We start from the raw sequence: 24,326 nt of genomic DNA on the forward strand, positions 1-24,326 counted from the left end.
AGAATTAACGAGACCTATCCTTAAGAGGCTGCCTACAGATTCTGTTGCTGTGCAAACATGAGCTGCCAGTTTTGAGTGCAGTGATAAGCTTTAATGCACCCCTGAAAAAGAGTGGAACCATTTTGTTGTGATCTTTAAAGACGCAAAAATCCAAAAGCATTATCTTTTGTTCTTGAACATGGGTGAAAAATCTAGAATCAGCTAGGTGAGGGTGCCTGCTTAATCTTCCTTGTGTTTTGTACATTGTCTCTTGTTCCCAGCATACATTCTGGCGTGTCTGTCAGTCTTGCAGTATGTGGGCTTTGACATAAGTTTTGACTGCCATGTTTGTTTCCTGCATTGCTGCATGCCTTTCTTGCTAAAAGGACATAGCTTATTGTTGCCTTTTGTAACTCTCCAACTTCTGTTGCTTTGCTCGGGCAGCAGTTCACGGCTTAGTTGCTCTCATGAAGGCTTCTGCTTGCCTGACAAGGATGAGGAATTCACCATCCTCAGGGATTGAACTACATCAATTTAGGCCTAATTGATACAAGCACTTCCATTTCGATTGTCCCAATTTGGTGCTACATCAGTGTAGTTTGGGCTCTTACATTTAGTTCAAAGTTCATGCCACCTTTTAGGTTACCAGATGCATAGTGGTGGGACATCACACCCTCTAGTAATTGCACTTAGTGGGTATTCTACTTTTAAAATTTTACTGTCACATTTCATTTTGTGAGTATAGTGCTTCCTACCAGTTCTGGATCCTGCAAGCGACATAATCACAAATATGCTTTCTGCATCTTAAAAACTGCGAGTTCGCTTCTTGCAACAGGTCTGTTCATAAATTGCAATGTAGCAGTGTGGAAGTAATGTAGGCATATGTCATTATATACATCATGACTAGCATTGTGCAGTCTAGGGGCCATTGCTTTTAGAACCTTCGATATGTTACTTAATTATAGAATGTTCAAGAAACTTCCCATTGTTAACGAAGATAAATGGCTTATCTATGCAAGTTGATCTACGCTGCAGAAATGCAAAGTTGGTGGGCAGGCAACTCTTGCTTTGAGTGCTTTGCTGTAGCACTGGAAAGTGCTGCTAATGCGTGCTGACTTTTTGCATGCTTGTCAGCTTTATTGTGCATGCAATTTAGACATCAAATGTACTTCCTTCACGTTTGGACCTCCTCGTATTTTGGATTGCCAGCCCAAGCCTGATCACATTGTGTCGTGTTTGCCTCAATTGGTTTGCGGGACGTGCCGCTGTGCTTGCATCTTCAAATAATGATTGCCACTGCAGATTATACATTGTCAGCTATTGTGCTTATGTATAAGTTTTATGAATTGTGCATTGGAAAAAATGTTGCACTGTTGCAAGTACCATACTATGTTCCATACATAGCAGTCAACGCTGCCAAAGCTGCGCAAGGAGTTCGGTCAAGAAACATTATCATTCCACGTGCTCCATCTATGCCAACAGCGTTTGTTCACGTGAGCATGCAAATAAAAAACCCGAAAAGAACAACAAAAATAAAAGTGATCTAAAACAACACATTAGCAGCCGTTTACCACAGTGTGTTTGTTTCTAAGGATTGAAACTTGTTTCATTCAATACTGAGCCTATATAAAAAACAGTTGCACACATCTGCTGTAAAAAAAAACGGCGAGCTATATCCAAGTGCGAACGAAGCCACTGCAAGAAGTCTCTCTAGCCTCCACAGCATTGACCGCTATGTATGGAACAGAGTATGGTGCTTGACATCTCTGGGTGCAGTCAGTGTCAAACCACATTAAGTAATTTTAATTGAATATTAGTAGGATCCTGCACCTTTTTATTTCTTTTCTTGGAAAAGCTAAAAATGTAATATATATATATATATATATATATATATATATATATATATATATATATATATATATTTAGTAATGGCATAGAAATCGAAATTTGGTAGTCGTGACAGTGAAATTAACCACGCAAGCCTGTTCGCAGTGGTCGTTTCACTTTTGGCCTGCTGTATACTGTGAGCCTATGTTAACGCCTAGGGTAGTAGCTCACGCTAGTTTATCAGTGGGAAACCGAGCAAATGTCCCGAGTATGCATCTGTCTGCATACTTTTAGGGTTACCAGGGTGTCTACCAACCGGGAAAACCGGGAATTCTCAGGGAATTTGAATAGTCTGAAAATACTCAGGGAAAACTCAGGGAATTTGTGCTTCTATCAGGGAAAATTAGCTGTAACTTTATTGAAATGGAACGAAAGTCTTGATAATGCTTGCTCCAGTAACAGAGGAATCGCAACGAATCGTCATTAACGCCGTGTCATCGGCACGAGGTCTTGCCAGAGTAGTTAACGACCGATTTTCCAGACGCCTGATTTTTCGGACATGCCCGATAATTCGCACGTCTTTGCGGCACCACCATGTACTCCATGTAGTCAATGTATGTTGCCCTGACTGCAGGTCTGAAATGGCATTAATCAAAGCCACCACCGCCGCCATTTTGATTATCTCGCCGCCTCGAACCGGCACTCTCGCACGCAGATCCGCTGGCAGCCGTAGCCACCACCACGCGGCAACGTTAGGCTCAGTAGCTTCTACGTTCGCTATTAAGCCTCTTGCCGTGCGGTGCCGTGCTTTTCATTGGAAGAATTCGCCGCTGTCAGCAGTGGCACCGACTCCGCCTTTGTAATCCTCGCAATTGGCTTCGAAGCTCGCAGAGCACAGCGCGTTGCGTAGTGCCAGTCTCCGAAAGTTAGCTTCGCCTCAGTACAGCAGTGTTACGCGGTGGAGCATAACAAGCGTGGGAAGGGGCAATTGTCACGGGACAGAGTATGTATTCCTTAATTATACAAGTGTGCACCCCCGTCTCCTGTCACAGTACGAGCACCGATATACCTAATAAGTGTACCGGCGGGCCTTAAGAGCTTTTTTGGACGTTCCCGTGGCAATTTTAGCCCTTAAGGGCTGTTAAAGACATGCATTCATTTTTTTCGGACTTCCCGATTTTTCGGATGTTTTTTGCGGCCCCAAGCGAGTCCTAAAAATCGGACGTTGACTGTACAACTGACAAAGAGGATGCTTCAAATGAACCATGGGCTGAACGCATGGCAGAAGGAGGATGAGAACAGAAAGGACCGACTCACTGAGGAATTAACGGGAAAGGAAACATGCTGTCGCCTCTTTAAAGGAACTTGAGCTCAAAAAACAAAGTGTTGGCTGACGCCGAGATGCAGGTATCCCTCATACAAACAAAAATAAACTCTTTAAAGCAGTGAAATCCAGCACTGAGATGTTGTGTACGGGCTGAGAGTATGTCAGGTCCGTTGAGGTTGACTTCCAAGCTGCTGAGAGAGAATGTTAGTTGTGACAAAATTCAGGCCTCATACCGATGAGCTTGCTATCAGTCGATAGAAATAGCCCATATTCAAAAATATTTACTTATGTATGCATCTTCTTTTCATTCATATTTGAATATGTCCGACTCAATTTGGAATGGGATTTATCATTTTTTTCGCTGTGCATTATACTAACACCTTCATTCTGTTTTATTTTGAAATAAAATATATATTACTCCTTACTATTCAAACTGGATTAAGCCATTTTTTGTTTCAACATGCTTACTAGAGAGTGACAGCATCGGGCAACATGGTGTCAGCCTTGTCTTGACATAAAAGAAAGTTCTGGCTCATTCAGGGAATTTTGCAAAGGTGCTCAGGAAAAACCTGGAAAACTCAGGGAATTTTGAAATGTCAACTTAGTAGACACCCTGGTTACACAGCTTTGCATAATTTTAACCAATTTGTGCATGTGCACAATGGTCTTATGCTTGCTGCAACCACACCTCTTTGTGGGTTCGCTGGCTTCTTGCTGTGCAAGTGCCTTCGTGGAGCCTATTGTTCATGCATGTTTGTTGGTGCACGTTTGCAAGTTGGCCTTCCTTTTGCTTTACTTCTTTTAATATTTTTTTTTCTCAAGAACATATAGCGGGCTCCCTTGAAGATGAACTCTGCTGGGACAAATTTTTCGTTAAGCCAAACAGTCTGAGTGCCCTTGTTTAGTTCCCGTAGAATTACTGAATCTGTGTAAAGATGATGATCTTCTGATCAGACCGACAGATTTCCAAAGTCCTTCCGTGTTCTTCTTAAAGGGAGTTCTCTGTCTCGCAGATTTATTTCCCCTTGCTTTCTTTTTCTTTCTTCTTTCTTTTTGCAAATACATTGTACAATCGGGTCTTTTTGTTTTTCGTCTGCAAAGATTGCGCTTTCTTGCCGTGTGTGATTGTGTGTGCGATTGGTCGTTCACAGCATTGTCGTCTCGTCTTTTTTATTATTTTTTTTTCCTTCCTGCCTCGACCCTGCCCTGTCTTGTGTCCACTCTTCAGCAAGGAATATCCCTCACCCAAGAGATATATAACCAGGTGCATATCCCTTTTTATATCTCTCTTTATATCACCTCTTATATCACCTCTTATATCTCGCTCTCCCACTGTAGTTTTCACATACATCACTCACTCACTTCTTCAGCACTCCGCGCAGTGCAGCGTTCATTTTTGTGTAATGCCCAGGGAGTGATGTGAATATGAAACGCACACTCCACAGTCACCCTTCAGCACACTCCACAGAACCCACTCAGAGGTTCTTCACCATAGTGCCCAAAAGCCTAAAGGTTAAGACAAAGAAGCCGTTGCTTCGGATATGCGTGTGCTTGTTTTGGGTAAATGCGGTAGCTTGTAATGGACCAGCTGGATGTTGAAAATGAAGCCTTTAGGTTTCATTTAATTAGTTTACCTGGTTAAGTCTCTCTCTGGTCAGGGATAGATAAGGCACGCTTACGGCCAAGTTCACAATCCCACCTTAACTGTGGTCTCTTTCTCAACTTACCAAGGATTGGGTAGCATCGTCCCTCAGTGGAAGAATTCACTGCCCTTTGCCAAACTTACTGACAATTCCGGAGCTATAATTCCGGAATCCGGCAACTTCAGCATCTACTGGAAGGAAGTGGACTAGAAAACCATGTCTCAAGCAACTCTTCGTATCAGTAATTGCTGAGGAGTATAAGAAATTTTGCATAAGTCAGAGTGCCAGGTAAACAAAACCTTTGCAGCTGAATCATTGGCTTATTCGCAGTCTGGTTTCACCCAGAGGTACAATTTTTTAGGTGCACCTTTGGTTGGTGCACTAAATACCTTCCCCGTCCAGAATGAACCAGAAGTATGTATGCATCATAGTGAACTTCATCAAATGAGAAATGCAGATTTTGCTGAAACAGAACAGTGGTGACATTTTCCTCCGTGATAGCAAAACATGTCAAATGTGTTTTGCGCTAACACTTGCAGATGTCGCCACTGTTCTGTTGCAGTGAAATTGACATTTTTTTCTTCTCTCCTTGGCATTATCGCAGACAGTGCATATTGCGAACAAAACAGGCAAGTAATGTGCACAAACATGGTATCAAAGACTGTAGTACAGAACTAGAAAGACAAGACGGACAGGACTAGATGCACATAATACTGTCCTGTCCATCATGTTTTTGTCTTGCTATACCCATAGTCACAAACAACCAGCAAGCCTAACTTTTTCATCGCAACAATATTAAACAGCACACCACTTTTGTGTGAAATGCCACTTTTTGTGTGAAATGTTTGTGTGAAAATGACGCGTTGGGCTTTTTTTGGGTTAAATGAATTAGTGATTTAGCTAAAAAATGTCAGGTAAAACTGGTGCTCTTGTTTAAGTAACATTTGGTATTTGAGGGCCAACTGCTATGCCACTCGACGCATAGAATTGCCTGTGGATTCTAGAATGAGACTCAAAATTTAGCAATAATGCTGAATTTTATAAGTTGCCTGAAAAAGTGTAAAAAGATGTGTCACTGGAGTGCTTTTGAATAGTATGCACTATTGAAACATGAATTTCACTCTGAGCCTCTGCAGAAGATGGGCATAAAAATATTCTTATGCTTCAAAACATACCCAGAAAACATTGTGGATACCTTCGTGGAATACCCTGTATAAACAACTATGAAAGTCAGCATAGCACATGTTTCCGAAGGAGTGCCTGAAACTATAGTTACAGCTTATAAATTGACAGGAAATTTGCTCATTTATATGTGAAGCTTTCCATGGTATATCCTCTAGCATAATTGTTTTAGTTACAAATTCCCCAAATGCTTTGCTTCTACTTTGTTTCCTTTGTTTTTGTTTTACATTGTTTTGCTTTCTACTTCGTTAAAGCTAAAAATACAGGGCAAACTTTCTAATAAAAGCACTTTTAAGAATTAACTGCTTAGCAGTGCCGCAGTAGTGAACAGTGCTAACTATAAGAAAGGAGTAAAGTTTGTATCTTCTTTTGCATTGGGGGTGGGATGGTATCACAGTACTTTACAAAATTCTAGTTTCGGTTGTTCTGAGTAAATTGGCTTTGCTTCTGTCTCTTGCTATTTGAACATCAAGAGTTATGCTTATTGAGCCTTGGCATACAGAATTGCTTCACCTTGTCGTATTGGCTTATATCTTTAGTGGCTGCTTTTGTTCATTTTATTAAAAATGGCTAATAAAGGAAAAAGAACATGACGCAATTGTTTCCTTTTTTTTTTCTGAATTGCTTTATTTCAGTTCTGCCTGCTTTTGTCTTGCATAATGGTTGTGTTCTACATACAGGACACTTTAAAAGCTGCAATTGGGTATTGTTTATAAGCTAGTCATTGATTACAAGGATAGTCCAGCTTCTGTAGTTAAACATTATCACGTGGAAAGAAAAAAGGTGGGAAGCCAGTGATCGGTATAATTGATGGTTGATGAACACCTTGTCTTGTCAGGTAGCTAATACTCCTCAAATTAAAAGCAGGAAGGTTCAGGCAGGGAACTAAAGAGACATTGTTTACAAGTTTTAAAAGACATCTTTGTCATCTGTGTGGAAGCATTGCTCACTACAGCTTTCATGGAAGTGAAAACATCGGTCAACATTTGTTAGCATTGCCTTTTTGGTTCGTGTCTCATGTTTATGTTGGCAGCAATTATGAAAAACTGTAATAATGACAAAGAATATGTGATGTGGGATGGTGGTAGTGATTTTCTAGTCTGCTGACTGGGAAACTGGGTTCCTAACGATAAGCTCATGTATAAAGTGTTGCAGTTTGAGGAACTTGGGGGGGGGGGCGGGCGGGTATATTTCTTCAGTGCAGTTTGCAAGCCATCAATTTCATCATCACCTGTGCGCCATTTATGCACTCGGGCATGTTCAGCATGTATGGAAGTCTAGCTGAGTGCACTGCACTTCAACGTAAAATGTGATCCACATTAGTTGAAAAACTTGTGCAATGTCTTAGCAGTCACTTCCGAGAATAATAACATGCGGGTTTGTAGGGAGCATGCACCGAATTAAAAAGAAAGAAAGAAAACTCAAATGGCAAAGCATAAGCCAATTCTGGTCCATCTTTTCTTTTTTCTTCTTCCTTTCTCGTCTGTGTGTGTGTGCTGTCCCAACGCAGACCTCCATCAGTGAATCTCCCAACAAGTTGACGCAGTCCGTGTCTGAAAGATCGCACACGTCCCCCTTGCCGGCCACTGCGGATGAGGAGAAGGGTGTGCCGGGTAAGCGGACCAACAGCTCTCCTCTCTCTCTTTCTATCATTAGGGGGTTTTAGAAATACCATGCCCAAGCACTTTTGCATTCTTTTGTACACCTGGCTGTTTGCATCCCCTAACTTTGTGTGTTCAAAAATTAAAACTCCCTATTATTATTGATGGGAGCAGCTTGAGCTTGTTGGTACATAATGACAGAGTAATAAGGCCGAGGACGAGACATGGATAGAAGAGGCAGTCACTTGTTCTCATGTGTCTCACCTCCTCTGTTCATGGCTCATTGTTGCTCCATTACTCTGCCTGTTCTCATTATCATTATTGGTGTTTTGTAGTTGAGTACGCATTTTGCACAAAACTCGGAGAGAAGGAGGCTCTTTGATAAAAACTGGAGAGGTTTCCATGGCAATGTGCCTAACATGCTACACAATATGGAAACAATGAGAAGCAAAATGACATGCACAGGGCACACAACAGACAAACAATGCGCTCAAAAAATGTAACACACAATGTACAACATTAACTTATCTTTTTGAGACCAGTTTCTCGCAGAAAAGTTAAAACCACCTTTGTAGCATGGGACACAGAAGCAGTGCTAGTTGATGGTCTCTAAGTACATGCTTAAGGCACGATCCCTTGATATACATTTAGTGCTATTATATTAGAATGGTCCTTTGGATCACGGGGTTTTCTACTAAAATTACTAGCAGGAACTCTGGTGCTTCCAACGTTCAGCTACCATCAGTGTGACGGTTAGTATGTAAATTTAATCTTCTCTTTGTACTTGTGACATCGGACATTCTTGCGGATTCATTTGCTATAGCCCCATTTACATGAATGCGACAGTGGCGCATCGCATTAACTCTCGTGAGAACGTAGCGCCACATGGTGTCGTATAAGGGAAGTGCAGCCAACTTCCGGTGTAACCGGTTTCCGGTAGTGGGCTGAGTGCACGTTGGTGGCTGAGTGCCAAGAAATAAACACTTTTAGTTTATTGTACGCAACTTATAGCGTTTGCTATACAGTCGAACCCGACTATATCGAACCCGTTTACATCGAATTATTCTATATATCGAACAATTTCTCTACACGATATAGTTACAATGAGTATATATCGAAAAAATTACGCTTACATCGAACAAAAATAGCAGCGACACCCGATATATCGAACGTCAAGCGGCGGAAAGTGCCCCCGGAAGTTGGCTTTCCCTCGCGGGGGCAGAGAAAACCCGGCTGCGCGGCTCCATCCAACTGCTCTCCCTACCGTGACCGCGCCCAACCGCGCTGCCTCGGACGAGCCGTCGGCACCCCCCCTGCAGAAAATGATCCTGGCCCGCCCACAGCGCTTGCTCAGACAGCCAATCAGATGCTCTTGTGCCCTCGTTGCGCTCGTCATGCAAGATGGCGAAAGTGCGACTTGTCTCGCTGTTTTTGTGTGCGCCTTGTAGGCCTTCTCCCGCAGTGTTGCCGTGATGAAGCGGAAGAATTTGCCTTTCGTCGTGAAGCTCGCAATCATAAATCGTGTCGAACGCGGTGAGAAGTCGGATGTCCCCGCAGAGCACAAGATTCCGAGGAGCACTCTCGGCGCGATATTGAAGAATAAGGGGGAGATTAGGGCTAAAGCGTCCAAACTCGCGACCCGGTGCCCGTGGCGCCCGACCCGTACGCACGGCCGTGTACGAGTGGTTAATCTGAAATTGCTTCAGCCGTGCCGACTTCCGCATGCTCGGTGATGACTGTAAATTCTGATGAATGCGACGAAGCCGTTGCCAGTGTTGCCGAAGTTTGGAGTGAACTGTCAGAATTTCCGGAAGCTGTTGACGAATCAACGGTGGATGAGTTTGTGAGCGCAAATGATGTGTCGCGATCACGGGAGAGCCCGTGATCGCGACTAGATTACATTGCGCAAGACTACATTGCGAACATCGTACCGAGCACAAGCGAAAGTGGGCACAATGAGGAAAGCAACGACGGTCCTTGGCCCACATCCTCCGAAGTGATTGGTGCGCTCGCACTAGTCCGGTGCTTCTGCGCGAATGCGGAAAGTTGCGGCCTCAGCTGCTCCGACTCCTTAATGTGGAAAAGTGCGTGCGTCGCAGGCAGCGAAATTGCCAAAGCAGAAGAAAATGCAGGACTATTTCGTGCGAAACTAAGCTAGTTTAATCAATAAAGTGATTTTATAAATGGTATGTGCTTTTATGACATCCAATTATTTAGCAGGCTTATATCGAATTATGCTCTATATCGAACTGATAGGCGTTTTTTTTGCAAGTTCGATATAGCCGGGTTCGACTGTACGCTATAGTGTAGCGTACGCGAAGCAGCGCACGTTTTTTTACACTTTTCATTGGCCAGCGAGATTTTGAGATCTCAGAGGCCATATGCTGTCGTTGCGGCTATTTCCCGACTCTAGCAATAGATAGTGCTGACATCTCGAATGTTTCTTTCATTAGGCTTCGACTCGTTCGAAACGAAAAGCGATCTCGAAAACACCATAAGGTTATCCATAATACTCTGTCGTCGAAGTGGCCTGAGACTAAGCGAAAGCCGTTTACACAATCATTTGCTGCGAATGAAGTGCATTTTACAAAAGCAACGCCAAATTCAATTAGTAGTGGGCGGCCGGGACCGCCGCCATATTGGTGGCTAATTCCTTCCCATAATTCCTAATGCAACAATCCTGCGTTTACGTACTCCGCGAGAGTCGACTCGCACCTGTAAATCTACCCTCACCTGGCGCATTAATGCGATGCGCCTTCCAAGTGCATTACTGCTGTTTACATGAATGTGATGCGCTATAAATGCGATGTGATGTGACACTGTCGCATTCATGTAAACGCGGCTTATGCTTTACCTGCCTTTATTGGCCTTCATTTCCAATAAATCCTATTCTAAACGCAGAAGGCATTAACGCACGTGCATAAAAAATGGAAAATGTTGCATTTATAACACAACATTTTCTTCAAAGTGATCAGTTTTTAAAGTCACAAAGCCATTTGAAGCCAGAAGGACACATTTTCGGCAAATCCACCTACACATCATTCAAACACTGGCTGAGCCACCATGCTTGCAGCACCCATAGACACCAGCGCCGAGTTCCCTCCAGTTATTTTTGTAGGAAACTTGACGCTTTGGGAGTGAAGAAACTGCAATAGCATGCAGCTGAACCTCATTATAATGGAGTCACATCCGACATGAAAATACCTTCGTTACATCCCATATTCATTGTAAGCATGTATTCAATGCAAGCTAGTAGCATTGGCGAGAACATGGTAGAGTTATTCTATTATATCCGATAATTTGTTGTATCAGTGTTGTTATCTCGTGGTTCAACTGTATTAACTGGGCTATGTCCTCTTGTACGTTGTACACAGGGCACTATCGGCCTAACTTGTACAAGGGGTATTTTGTATTGGCACCATACCAAAGAGCAAGAACGAGGTCGCAGGATCGAATTCCGGGCATGCCAGCTGCATTTCGATGAGGGCGAAATGCGAAAACACCCGTGTACTTAGATTTAGGTGCACGTTAAAAAACCTCAGGTGGCCAAAATGTCCATTGTGGGAGTCCCCCACAACGGTGTGCCTCATAATGAGAAAGTGGTTTTGGCAATTTTTTTTAATTCCAAAGAGTAGGGTGTGGACATGAACCATGAAGGGCGTCCATCTGTATTCCCTGCCTGCATTCAGCTGTGGGAATAATGTGGGCGTTTATTAATGTATAAGTACCATGCTTTTTCTTATGTGGAAGTGCTGTCGACCTACGAAACCACTTTACGTTATTTAGAGTTTAAACTCCATAGAAGTGCGATGAATCTCTGGGAAAACGTATAAAGGTACCCAAACTGTTCATTTTAAAATGGAATTCAGCTGGATGGGTTCATTCTGAAGGCAACCTACGGCTGTCTTATTAAAAAAGGGGCAATATTTTACCTAATTATGTGGAAGGACTAGAGCAACTACAAAAATACACTATGGTTCCCATTACATTCTAATGGTCTCCGGATTTCAAATTTAGCACTAGTCTGTTGATAACCTGCGCACAGCATTTACACTGTGTTTCACACTGCAAAGGGTGTGTTCTTGGGTGTCACATATTAGAAAGTAACAGCAGTGTGTCTTGTCGCATCATGGTAGCTTAGTAGTGGCTTTGCTGATTGGTTTTTTGCCGACTCAGAATTCAGAAAACCCTTTAAACCCTTTACATACTTTTGATTGAGAACTTCTATGAAACGCTGGCTGCATAGTACTCGGTACAGTTAGTTAGTTAGTTAGCTAGCTAGCTAGTTGGAATTATATAGTACAGTAGTCATGCCTGACTTTAATGAACCTATTTGATGGTTATAATTCACGTATGTTTGAGTAAAATATTGTTTGCAACCTGTGTAAAATGTTACTATCCTTCAAAGACTCAGTTAGTTTTTTTGGCACTGATAGGCTGGGTGGACCTTGCTTGGTTAAGGGGTAAAAGTCAGAATATAACTCGGTCTATGATAAAACACGACAAATTGTATAATAGGATATAGGATACATAGGTACATAGGTACATAGATACATATAGGTACATTGGATATAATTAATCAGAATTGAGCAAGTCAGCTAATGCAATCTTTAAATAAGAGGGATCAGCAAGAAACAACATTTTGAGATCCAGGCAGTTTTCAATCATTGCATGTTCTTGGGAGAAAGAAACCATAATAAGTTTCAGAATTAGTTTTATTTCCGCAATTGACATCCAACTTCTGTGCATGACCGGTGTGAGACTGCAACAAAGCTTGGTCAAGCGAATAGTTCTTTTTTCTCTTTCTCTGTTCCTGCTTTGTGTCATCGTAGCAAACGACAGTCAAGAATGCACCATTTACGTTCAGGCATGGGGTGTCTCTCTTGCAGGCATGAGCTTCGGGGCCTACGACATGCTGTCACTTACAGACTCATACGGGCAGCTGTCACTTCAAGTGCCAGACACGGGCGGCGAGCCTGTCGAGAAATTCTCTCCCACACCGAGCAGCCGCGACAGCCGGCGGCCGCGCAAGTTTGGGTTGGAGGACTTCCTCTTCATCAAGGTGCTCGGCAAGGGCAGCTTCGGAAAGGTACGCTCGCCAAGTCGGGCTTGCAGGGGGCTGCATTCTGCACTGGTAGCTTTCACTCACTGTAGCACTGCACTCAATTCTTTTGTGTTGTTGTCATCATGGATGTGTTTATTTTTATTCAAGCAACCTCTGTCATAGAGACCTCGTAACTGCATTCATAATGTCAGCATACACCACTCTTGTTGGTTATTACTGTAGACTGTAGCTGTAGTTGCAGCTTCACAGCAGTGATCATCATCATGGTATCATGATGGTGGTTGAGAAGTATATATGGAAAAGTTAGAAGGAAAAAGAAAAGAAGTGCATTATTTGAATGAAAACTGACATGACCACTGTTACCTAATCCTAAAGAAATTATTAGAAGGACCTGTTTAAGTTCATGTGTGGTGTGCATCAAAATGCTCTTGGCAGTGTAATGAGGGCACAACATTCTGGACGCATCAAACTTACAAATGTGGCTTTTCTTGCTATGCTACAATACTAATTAATGCTGGCTAGCCAATGAGCAATTACTATTTTCTTGATAAGATACGCTGAGGAATAGAGGAACTTCAACCACTCAGGGATAACAAGCAAATGTTTGCACATGCTGGTCTTCGAGGCTCCTCGAATGGAAGTACATCCGAGTGATGGAGTCAAGTGTCTGACGAAATCTCATCCAGTCCTGAAGAGGCATGAAAGGAAAGTAAAACAGATGCAGACCAAGATAAAGAAATAATTAAAAACTTGATATTTCGGCACCACATGTAGGAGCCTTGTTCACAAATAGATTGACAACAAGGTTCCGATGGCGGGGGTCAAGATGTATTTTATCACTTATTCATCTTGGTTGGTGTGTGTTACGGTTTTCTTTATGCGTCCGAGTAATCATATTCTCTGGTGGTGCTAGTGTATGAGTGCTCGTGGGCACGTCTTGTTGTAGACTTGTAACGACAACAACTGCTCCCGCACTTTTGTGTGTGTAATTCGGGGAAGCCAAACGATAGGAGACACAAGAATCGTGCAGGGAAAATATATGTCAGGGGATGCGAGAAAGTATTGTCTCCGTAGGTTAGCACCTGCATGATTTGACACAAAGGGTTCCTTGGTGTGTGAGACACACTGTGTTTTTTTTTTGCCCAGGTCATGCTAGCCGAACGCAAGGGCACAGAGGAAGTGTATGCTGTGAAAGTGCTCAAGAAGGATGTCATCCTGCAAGACGACGACGTTGACTGCACCATGACGGAGAAGCGCATTCTGACACTGTCCGCCAAGCACCCGTTCCTCACAGCCCTCCACTGCTGCTTTCAGACTGAGGTGGGTTCTGCACCTTGCGTTCATTAGAATAGCACATCTCACATTTCTCGAGTCACAACTGACGGTGCGAAAGATGTCACATTGGTCATGAAGCTTTCGCGGTGCCAGCCTTCCATGAAATAAAGCAGAGGTCTTTGTATCCTCAACCAATCATCTCGAAAAAGCTTTCACTATTTGATACCGAAATACCTCACCAGTGCAACAGGCATTGTTTCCATGCATTCAAGGATTGTTCAACAGGAAAATAACAGCAGCTGTGCACTTCCTTCCTTCATAGCCCCCTTTTTTTTATTGTTTAGCCAATAAGCACATGCTGAAAGTGACATTTCAGGAAACTGACCCTTGGAACATGTGACCCTGGGACTCTTTGTTTTTTAGATGGGGATAAAACCTGTATCAAGCTTGAAAGGGCAGCACCAATCAGTCACCTCAAATCCTGTTGTCCTCTGTGTCTCAAAATATTTGTACATTGTACAAATAAAAATAAAGAACATTTACACTTCAAAAGGCATTATTTCGTGACAGAAAAAAAAGCTATACCGAAAATATTGCAATGCTATTAACCACCTTTCCTCTTTCTCCAACGTTGTATTAAGACAGCGTTCGAAATTCATAAATGATCATTGAGGTAGGTGCCAATGCAATCACTGAGCATAACACTGAAGAGACAACATTCCCAGGAGGTTTGCTTTCGTTTGTCTATGCTGAAGCACTGTCTGAGGACTTCACTTACTTGTTATGGCATTGTCTAGACATGAAGATCCCCATTTTGTTCATCTTTCCTCTCCACCAGGATCGACTGTTCTTCGTCATGGAGTACGTCAATGGTGGAGACCTGATGTTCCAGATTCAGAAGGCGAGAAAGTTTGACGAGCCGCGAGCACGATTCTATGCAGCCGAGGTGACGCTAGCCCTCATGTTTCTACATCAGTATGGAGTCATATATAGGTGAGCCACCACTTTGTTTCTCTACTTGCCATGGCTTCTCGATGACTGTTGTGCTGCTGACCTCTAGTGAACTGACTTACTCACACTTTGATGCTTCACTCCTTTGCAGGGATTTAAAACTAGACAACATTCTCTTAGACACGGACGGTCACTGCAAGATCGCAGACTTTGGCATGTGCAAGGAAGGCATCAAGGATGGCGTCACGACGACCACCTTTTGTGGTACACCGGACTACATCGCTCCAGAGGTGTGTGCGTGGGACCTCTTACACCTTGCAGACTGCCGTTGTGAAAAAAGTCACAACATTTGCATACCATCGTGGCACCCTCTGTTACTGTGGCTGCAAACTGATGGTTCTGAGCAGTCGTGCCACCTGTTGTGATGCCAGTAGGCTTGCAAAACAAAGTTGACAATGCAGTCTCCATTGCTTTGCATTTTACATCTTTTGCAGCTGCTGATGGCGGCTTGTGATCATGCAATATGCAGTAGTGGCCACTCGGAACTCGTATTGCTTCCAAGTGCTTGTGACAAACGCACAACATGCACTGTCACACATTGTGGCAGTACGCTTTGAACTGCAGCTGATGTTCTGACGCTGGTTGACGAATACATATAGTTATCTATAAAGCCCAATGCAGTACTCTCATAATACGACCAGCCACCATTGGTTTGTAATTCTGCACAGTCATAGTAAAAAGTTCAGGGGGCATTCAGATTTACTACCTGCACTAGTCTATGCAGCCAAAATGGTGTTCTTGCTCTTGGTTGAAGAATGTCAAGAAACTGTGCTTACCTCATTCCATTTTCTCTGTGGTGTTTGCCTCCTTCAGATCCTGCAAGAGTTGGAGTATGGCCCATCAGTGGACTGGTGGGCACTAGGTGTGCTCATGTACGAAATGATGGCGGGCCAGCCGCCGTTCGAGGCGGACAACGAGGACGACCTCTTTGAGTCGATCCTGCACGACGACGTCCTCTACCCAGTGTGGCTAAGCAAGGAAGCTGTTTCTATACTCAAAGGGGTGCGTGCAGGCATCTACCATGACATGTTCTTGTTCATTGCAGGGGGCATCAGTACTACTGCGTTGTTCCAGTGAAAATAGTTGTGGAGTTCCAAATGTGCTCTTGGAACAGAGGACACAGCAGTGGAAACAAACCAGAGGGCATTCATTGCACCTTCTATAAAACAGGCAAGCTAGCAGGCACATAGGAGCGAACGGGAAGGTGTCCTCGGGCCGAACCCGGACTGGTGACAAACCCCAACTGGGGTTCCTGAATGAGGCTTATTCCCTTTCTCTCGGGACAATCCTGCAAAGCCCCTTATCGAGTGTGCGCAGTCCTGTATGCATGCATTGAGTTCCCACAGCCAAAGAGAAGAAAGCTCTTTCCTTAGTAAAGCTTGCTGCTGTTAGACGATAACTGGTGTGAAATAGACACGCAACTACCACGAAAGGAAGACAAGTGCTTTTCTTCCTTGTCTACCTTTCGTGGTTATTGCGTGTCTATTTCACACCAGTTATCACAAGCTCTTTCCTGTTGTGCCCTAGTATGCTCACTGTGAGGTGGCATTAGCAGTGACACACTCGCACCCTCTCTTGTAATACTGTGCAGCTAGTGACTTCTAGTGCTGCATGGGCTACGCAGGGAAGCTGGGTTCCAGGAGATGCATGAGCCATGCGGGGAAAATAATAGGGGAAGCATGATAGTTGAGCTTCCTGACAGAGTATGTGTGTTGATGAGTGCACACGGAGTGGATTGTGTGTGAGTGATCATGAGTGAGAGTTGTCTTTCTAGTCTAAACTGGATAGCACTTGAAGTCAAGCTTGTTGTTTGAACATATTCTGATATGAGTAGCCCAAAGCAGCGTAAGGAAGATAAAATTAATATTGTTTCATGTTAACGTAGCATTCATCTTCATCTTTTCGTCGTCATCTTGCTTGGTGCTGTTCAAATCAGGTACATCTACCAGGCTGTAGGCCTGAACATTCTACACCAGGATGCAATGAGAACCCACTTGTGAATTCAACCAACGCTAGTGCATCCACACTCAAAACTACCTACAAGGTCTCATCAAGGCCAAGCTGCCGCAAGAAGGCTGAAAGTGCAGTCATTATGCGCAGTGTGCACTTTCCTATGAACCCCAAATGTCCTGTAGCCATAAGCATAGGTCATGATGAATGACCAGTCCTTACACAACCTTCAAGAACTTTTAGTAAAAACAGCAACTGCTGTAGACACAAAGGACATAGAAGTCCTATGGAATGTTGCACATTGTGCAAAGAAAGGGTGATTGTCACATTACTGAGCACCTTAGCTCAACATCATTAAACCACTCGCCTACATTGTAGCAATACCAGAGCACTATGTGTGAGCATTAGTGACTCTAAGTGAGCGTACACCTGAAGCAGTTATCAGTGCCTGTGAATGAATGCTTCCTAATTTTTGACGCAGTATTTGTTTATTTCTTTATTGGTATGTGTGACCAATAATATCTTGTGCCTTTAGCATCATGTATGCATGTAAATGAAATAAAAGTTAAAGGCAAGTGGAGGTAGAAATAAATATAGTAAACAAAGACAAAAGTGCTGCAGCGCACAGTGATTCGAACGACAAGGCACCTGTGACGACAGCTATAAAGCATTCCTGGAAGTATTAGTGCAGCGTTGAGGCTGCTGTGAAGAAAGTTAAATTTTGGTAAAGCATTGCAGGGAAGGAAAATCGTCTGGGCCACATTGGCAAGAAAGTTGCACAATCCTTGCTGACCGTGTATTGCACAGTCATCAAGAAAACAAGGCGAGAAAGAGAAGGGTTTCTCTCAATAAGTCAGGGTGTTTAGTCAACGTGCACATTGTGCTTATACCAATGAAGTAATTGTTGCCTACAGCAGAGCACTTATTTTTTTAGTAAAATGGAATTGATTGATTGATTGATTTGAATTATTGACTGACACTCGGGTATGCAGTTCATGACCAAGAATCCTGCCAAGCGGTTGGGCTGCGTGGAGTCGCAAGGTGGTGAGCAGGCCATTTTGAGCCACGCTTTCTTCAAGGACATTGACTGGGAAGCTCTGGAGGCCCGCAAAGTCAAGCCACCCTTCAAGCCCAAGATTGTGAGTATCCCGTGCATGTGCAAACATGCTGCGCTTTGTCGAGATGGCATACAATCTGGGTTGCGAGGAAGAATGGCCTGGTGTAATCAGTGGTGGTCCAGCTGCATCATTTGCGTCATTTTGATGCAATTCGACTTGCCTGCGCCCACTCAAGTGTCGTCTGCGTAAACTGCACAAAAGTATGTTTTTATTTTTTTCGCATTTTCACGCTAATGCAGTGCTTCCGCTAGGGTTATGCAACTACCCCACAACACGAATCGTTTTGTGAACATTCAAATGTAGTTAACAACTGATTTTCCGGATGCCCGATTTCTCGCATATGCCCGAATATTCGGACCCATTCGTGGCACAGCCTGCGTATCCCATATAGTCAGTGTATAAGCGTCTCAAAATTTCGGACGGGAAAGGCCTTCGCTGTCTGATTTTCCTGACTTTTTGCCATGACCGCAGGTCCGTAACGTTATTAATCGCAGCCTCCACCATGGCCATATTGATTCTCGCGCCGCCTTGAACCGGCGCCCTAGCACGCAGATCCGCTGGCAGCTATAGCCACCACTGCGGCGACGCTAGGCCTAGCTACTTCGATGTTTTCTACCAAGTTTGCTGTTTGGCACCATGTTTTTCATTGAAACAATTTGCTGCTGTTAGCAATGGCACTGACACTGCCTTTGTAATTCTTGCGAATGGCTTTGGAGCTCCAAAAGTAGAGCGCGTTGCATAATGCCAGTTCCCAAAAGTCAACTTCGCCTCGGTACAGAATTACTACGAGGTGAAGCATACCCAAAGTATTGCGGTGAAGCATACCAAAAGTCGGAAGGGGCAAATGTCAAGGGACACGATATGTTTCCCTTAATTATACACGTGTGTACCCACCATCTCCTATCACAGTGTGGGCATTGATAAGCCTAATAAGTGTACTGGCAGGCCTTTAGAGCAATTTAGAGCTTTAGGTGTATATCTTTGTTCACGTTGGCCTACAAAATTTGATTTAATTGTTCACAAAATTAAGCTCCTTGCCTACCCAAATAAAAATGTTCCCAACAAACAGTGCATGGTATACCGTCCGTGGGAATTGGTTGCTGTGGGCTTTGTGTCTTGCTTCACTGTTGAAGAGCACTTACTGATTTCACATTAATAACAGGCTTCACCAAATGGCTACAGATAACTGCTGTACTATTTCATATGTTCCAAAAAGACCAATCTTTCTGCTCTGAGACTGCTCCAGAATGCTGGTGTGGCTGCTCTTAAACTGCTACAGAATGACATTTTTTCTGCCTCAAAAATTGCTCCAAATCCTAAACTGACTGGGCCACCACTGGATAATGTATTCATTCCTCTAGGCTCGATTCTATTCTGTTCATGCTATCAATTCCCAGAAGAGCTGGTTCTTGTGAAAATGCTACTGAGGCAGTGCTCAGGCCCGTGGCTACAGCATGAAAAGAACTACAGTTGAACCACATTACAACAAGGTCACATCGGACACGAAAATACCTTCATTACATCCTATATTAGCTGTTGTATTAGCTACCCTTGTGAATACCTAACCATGTAGTCGGTGTTATTACATCTGATCAGCTTGTTGGCTTACCGACTGCCGTCCAGCCAAGCCAAGCTGCTAGCCAAGACGTTCCATGCTGCCAGCAGGCTTTTTAGACATACAGGGAACCACACGTGGGTGTGCACTCCACCACTACGACCATCATTCTAGCCCGTGCATTCAGATCTCACACTCATTTGCTGATAAGGTCTACAAGCATGAACATAAAAATGAACACACCACTGACGCAGACTTTTCAGATACCAGCAGGACCACGCATAGATCCATACTCTGCTACTACGGCCGTCAGTCTTTCCTGTGTGTTTGATATCTCAGGCTTGATCACCGATAAGGTCTACGAGTGCAAACATATTGGCGGTGAGCTACCCATGGCGGCTTGTTACCAGTCACCTTGCCAGCTGTGCTGCTTAGGCCATTAGGCCTAAAGCCCCTCCATACACGTTTCCGCCGACCAGGTTAAGTACCGCCAACTTGCCCTCCTCCTCCACCACCTCTCCCACTCACCCCCTTAGCTTCCGGCGCCAAGCGGAACTTACGTAGCTGCAGCTTCCTGTTCCGAGTGGAAGTGACGTTTTGTTTTTTAGCGTTGTTTAATTTCGCGTCGCTGGAGAGGCTTTAATTGCACCAGCTGCGGTTGAAATTGTGAATGAGATTCCATCCAAGAACCACCGCCTATTGTAACCAGCGATCTGCTTGTGTTCGCTGCTTCGTGTCAACCTGCGACCGGTTGTGGCACGAGCAACAACGTACACTGGAATGTAGTGCCTGGGCGCTTGGAGACCACTGCCGTTTTTCGTGCATTTGGAAAACAGTGACCGCGAACTACTACTTCAGCGGAATACAACAGCTTGTCCCCTTTGCATTCTTCTTATTGTGACTGCCACAGCTCTGCTAAGCACGCGCAGGCATCTCACCATCGTCTAACAGCAGTCAAAGTGGAAATTCCCGCAGCGTAACTCCAGGAAGCAGAAACGCCGGAACCGGAAATTTTTAAACCGGAAATGCCAGAACCGGAAATACCGGGACCGGATTTGGTGTGAGGGGAAAAGGCGCCGCACAACAAAAGTTGTCGCTACTTAAAAAAGCGGCGGTGGCGCGTGTATGCAGGGGCTTTAATTAGGCCTAACCAGCGCCACTTTGTCAGGAGTTGGCAGCCAAAGTTGGGGTCAAAGGCAAAAGTTCTATAACGAGGAAAGACGCGCAAGGAGCCAACACCAGACCGAAGCAAGCATAGTGGGGTGCACCTTCCTTTCCCATATGGCTTAAAAGAGCAATAAAGAGCTTCCTAGCGTGTGCATGATCACGTTTCCATGCAGTCACCTACCTCCCCCCCACCTCCTCTCCTCGCACACGCTCGATCATCTTGAATACTGGGCACACAGGAAGACGGCACGCATCAAGCCACCATCCGTCTAGGCTCACCTTAGTTCAAACTCCACTTTGTTCGAATAAATTTACGGTCCCCTTGGAGTTGGAATTAAACAAGATTATTATATATATTTTGAGGCACGTGGCAGCAAAAGTTTGCTTTGCTGTGACTGATGCCATGTCGGATCCCGCATTTTCGATCTCGTTACAGCAGGAGAATACTTCATTGAAAAAGCATGACCAACCAAATTTTATATTTACTTTGTTATATCTGCTAACTCGTTATATCTGTGTTTGTTGTACCGAGCTTTATCTGTATAGTTCAAGTGGTATCATTGGGAATAGAATTGTGCTAGGATTGTCGATGGCGTCACATGCCGCATTTACAACCACATTCCCACGGCCCACCAAGATGGCTCCGCCTGTGCTTTGCTGTACACCTCTCTCCTGGTATCTTCCTGCATCCGGCATGCAAACTGCAGCACCTACACTGCTGCCTTCTATAGACCTGTGTAACCACTGCTCATGGGCACAGCTGCTCTCTTCGCAATTGAGAGATGAAATATGTAGAAAATGGTCCTGAAGTATGAACTTTTGTTGGGACTTTTTGTCAGCAACATATGAGTGAGTACCAACATCCCCATGTACTCCCAGGGCCAGCCCTGCTGCCTCAAACAAATTATTTTTATTACTTTTTTGAATACCTTAAAAAGTAGGCGAAGAAATATGGGAGTCATAATATAACCACAGACGCCCACATAGGTAAGTAGTATGCATGAAATGGTGTGGTTATTTGAAAAGAAATTGTCAGTGATACTAACCAGACACGTTGTGCTCAAATTAATTTGCAATAGCAATTAAAGGGCCCCTGAAACGGTTCGGACATATTTTGTAGACGCGTAGGGTACAGCTAAAGTTAATAATTCGCGCTACCATTTGTGTGAAACGTCTCATGTTAAGAAAGTTATGGACGATTACAAGTTACCCTTCTCCATAGTCATGCATTTTATCCTTAACTCATTCACCGAGTGATCGGGGCGAAGCTCCGCCTTCACTAGCTCTGCATCGTGATGGCACGTTGTGTCATCGACTTCCGGTTTTCTAGGAGCGAGCGTGCGAAGCCTCTCCAAACTCTCTGCCAGCTGCTTGGCAGTCGACCCCAAGCGAGAGCTATCGAAGCAATGTGCGTTGCGAGCATTATGTCACAGCGCCGAACGTGTCTGGTATTCCGGTAACCACAGGTGAACAGGGCGTTTCGACGAAACGGTGGAGGCATAAACTCAAGCTCATGAAGGAACTTTAGCGTAGACGTACGTGAGCTGCCTGATCAGTCTCCACGGTTCAGCCACCCGTTGGCGCAGAGCTTAACCAGCCAAACAAAGAGCTAATATTGCTCTAACCAAGTGTAAAACATTTTAAACATTTACAAAAACATGTTAACGATTACACTCCTGCGAAAAATTTACACCAGCATCAAGGAAGAATACATTTCATTACTACAGTCGAACCCCGCTACAACGAACGTCGCTTCAACGAAATTTTCGCTTCAACGAAATATTTCCAATTCCCCGTCAGCTCGCTATACAAAGTAATGGAACAAATTTCTCATCACAACGAACCATTTTTGGGGCGCGTTTCCGCTTCAACGAAATTTTTGCTATGCGAAGCTCGATTTAAAAATATATCTTACAATAAAACAAGCATATCGCCGCCCATCTATGTACTTCCATAGGCCCACGCTGCTTTGTTTCGCTAAACATTCGCTGGACCAAACTAATCCACTCACTGAAACGCACATGATCACCGCCATAGCTTGGTGTTGATGACTATCGGGCTGGCTGCCTTGCGACAAGGCGCGGGGGCAAGCTCCCGTTTTCTTCCAATCCAATTCAGAGCCGCAACCAATCCGTTGCCAAAGGACGCAGCAGCCTGGCAACAGCAGCGCGTTTGCCCTAGTAGTAGTAGTAGTATAAAACTTTTATATTGCCCTAGTTTTTTTCACTCGTGCTTGTGCTGCTAGTGCGCTGTAATGAATGCGAGCATGGCGACTTCATCTAGAAAGCGGAAGTTCCTCTCGCTTGAAGAGAAGGCACGGATTATCAGCGCGGCATCCAGTGGCAGGAAAAAGGGAGATGTTGCAGCGGACTTCGGCATCTCACAGAGCACGCTGTCAACGATCTTGAAGTCGAAAGACGCGATAGCGCAAGCTCTTTCTTCGGGGACATCCGCGAAGCGGAAAAAGCTGACGCAAGCGGCTCATGAGGACCTTGAGAAGGCTCTGTACACGTGGTTCCTCGACGTGCGCGCAAAGAAGATGCCGGTCAGCGGAAACATGTTGCAGCAAAAGGCACTTGGCTATGCCTGTATGCTGGGCATCAATGATTTCAAAGCCAGCTCAGGGTGGCTGACCCGTTTTAAGGCCAGGCATGAAATCGTCGCTAAAGTGCTGTGTGGGGAGTCGGCCTCATCAGACGCCGACGCTGCATCTGCTTGGGCATCAGCTACTGTGCCGGAATTAATGGAGAAATATGCCACATCAGACATATACAATGCCGATGAAACGGGACTTTTCTTCGAGCTCCTCCCCTCCAAGACGCTTCACATGAAGGGCCAGCCATGCAGCGGAGGGAAGCATAGCAAAAAGCGTGTGACTGTGCTCCTGTGCTGCAACATGGACGGGTCTGACAAGCGCTGCCCACTGGTGATAGGCAAAAGTGCGAAGCCGCGGTGCTTCAAAGGTGGCAAGAGCCTGCCCGTCAAATATGTTGCCAATAAGAAGTCTTGGATGACACGGGCCGTTTTCAAAGAGTGGCTAACCGCTTTCGACCGTGACATGACGGCAAAGAAACGTAAGGTTTGTTTGCTCATCGACAATTGCTCAGCGCATAACGTTGAAGACGTTCAGCTTCAAAGCGTGGAAGTAAGATTCTTCCCGCCGAATTGCACGGCTTTAATCCAGCCGCTGGATCAAGGTATCATCAATAGCGTTAAAAGCGCTTATCGACAGCGACTGATTCAGCGGCTGGTGTTAAACATCGACACCGGTCGGGCAATCGAAGTGGATTTGTACATGGCTGTACAGATGGTCTCAGCAGCGTGGACGGCAACCAGTCGCAGTATCATCTACAACTGTTTTGTGCACGCCGGCTTTCACTCCGATGCTCAACTGGCAGCGAACTCCACGTCGGACGAGGAAGGCTGCAGTACAATTGCTCCACCCTCCACAGAGGCCAATGCGGCATGGGCAGCCCTTCAGGACTCCGGAGATGTGCCGGCCGATGTTCACATCGGCGACTACATCGCTGTTGACAGTGAAGTGCTAGCTCACGAGGAGCTGAGTGACGAAGCTATAATTGAGGGCGTTCGCCACAACGACGCATCATCGGATGATGACAGCGACG

At 44.6% G+C, this 24,326-nt stretch overlaps 1 protein-coding gene across 1 annotated transcript in view; it reads left to right on the plus strand.

Annotated features, from left to right (window-relative positions):
* Window positions 1–24,326, plus strand: part of Pkc98E (Protein kinase C) — a 50,280-nt gene that overhangs the window by 19,157 nt on the left and 6,797 nt on the right. The window contains exons 8-15 of the mRNA XM_075700129.1: window positions 4,362–4,397; window positions 7,469–7,571; window positions 12,449–12,648; window positions 13,771–13,944; window positions 14,738–14,892; window positions 15,002–15,140; window positions 15,724–15,912; window positions 17,853–17,999. Of these exons, the coding sequence (XP_075556244.1) occupies window positions 4,362–4,397; window positions 7,469–7,571; window positions 12,449–12,648; window positions 13,771–13,944; window positions 14,738–14,892; window positions 15,002–15,140; window positions 15,724–15,912; window positions 17,853–17,999 (1,143 nt within the window). The remainder of the gene's footprint in view (window positions 1–4,361; window positions 4,398–7,468; window positions 7,572–12,448; window positions 12,649–13,770; window positions 13,945–14,737; window positions 14,893–15,001; window positions 15,141–15,723; window positions 15,913–17,852; window positions 18,000–24,326) is intronic.

Source organism: Dermacentor variabilis, chromosome 7 (genome assembly GCF_050947875.1).
Source record: "Dermacentor variabilis isolate Ectoservices chromosome 7, ASM5094787v1, whole genome shotgun sequence".
Lineage (NCBI taxonomy): Eukaryota > Metazoa > Arthropoda > Arachnida > Ixodida > Ixodidae > Dermacentor > Dermacentor variabilis.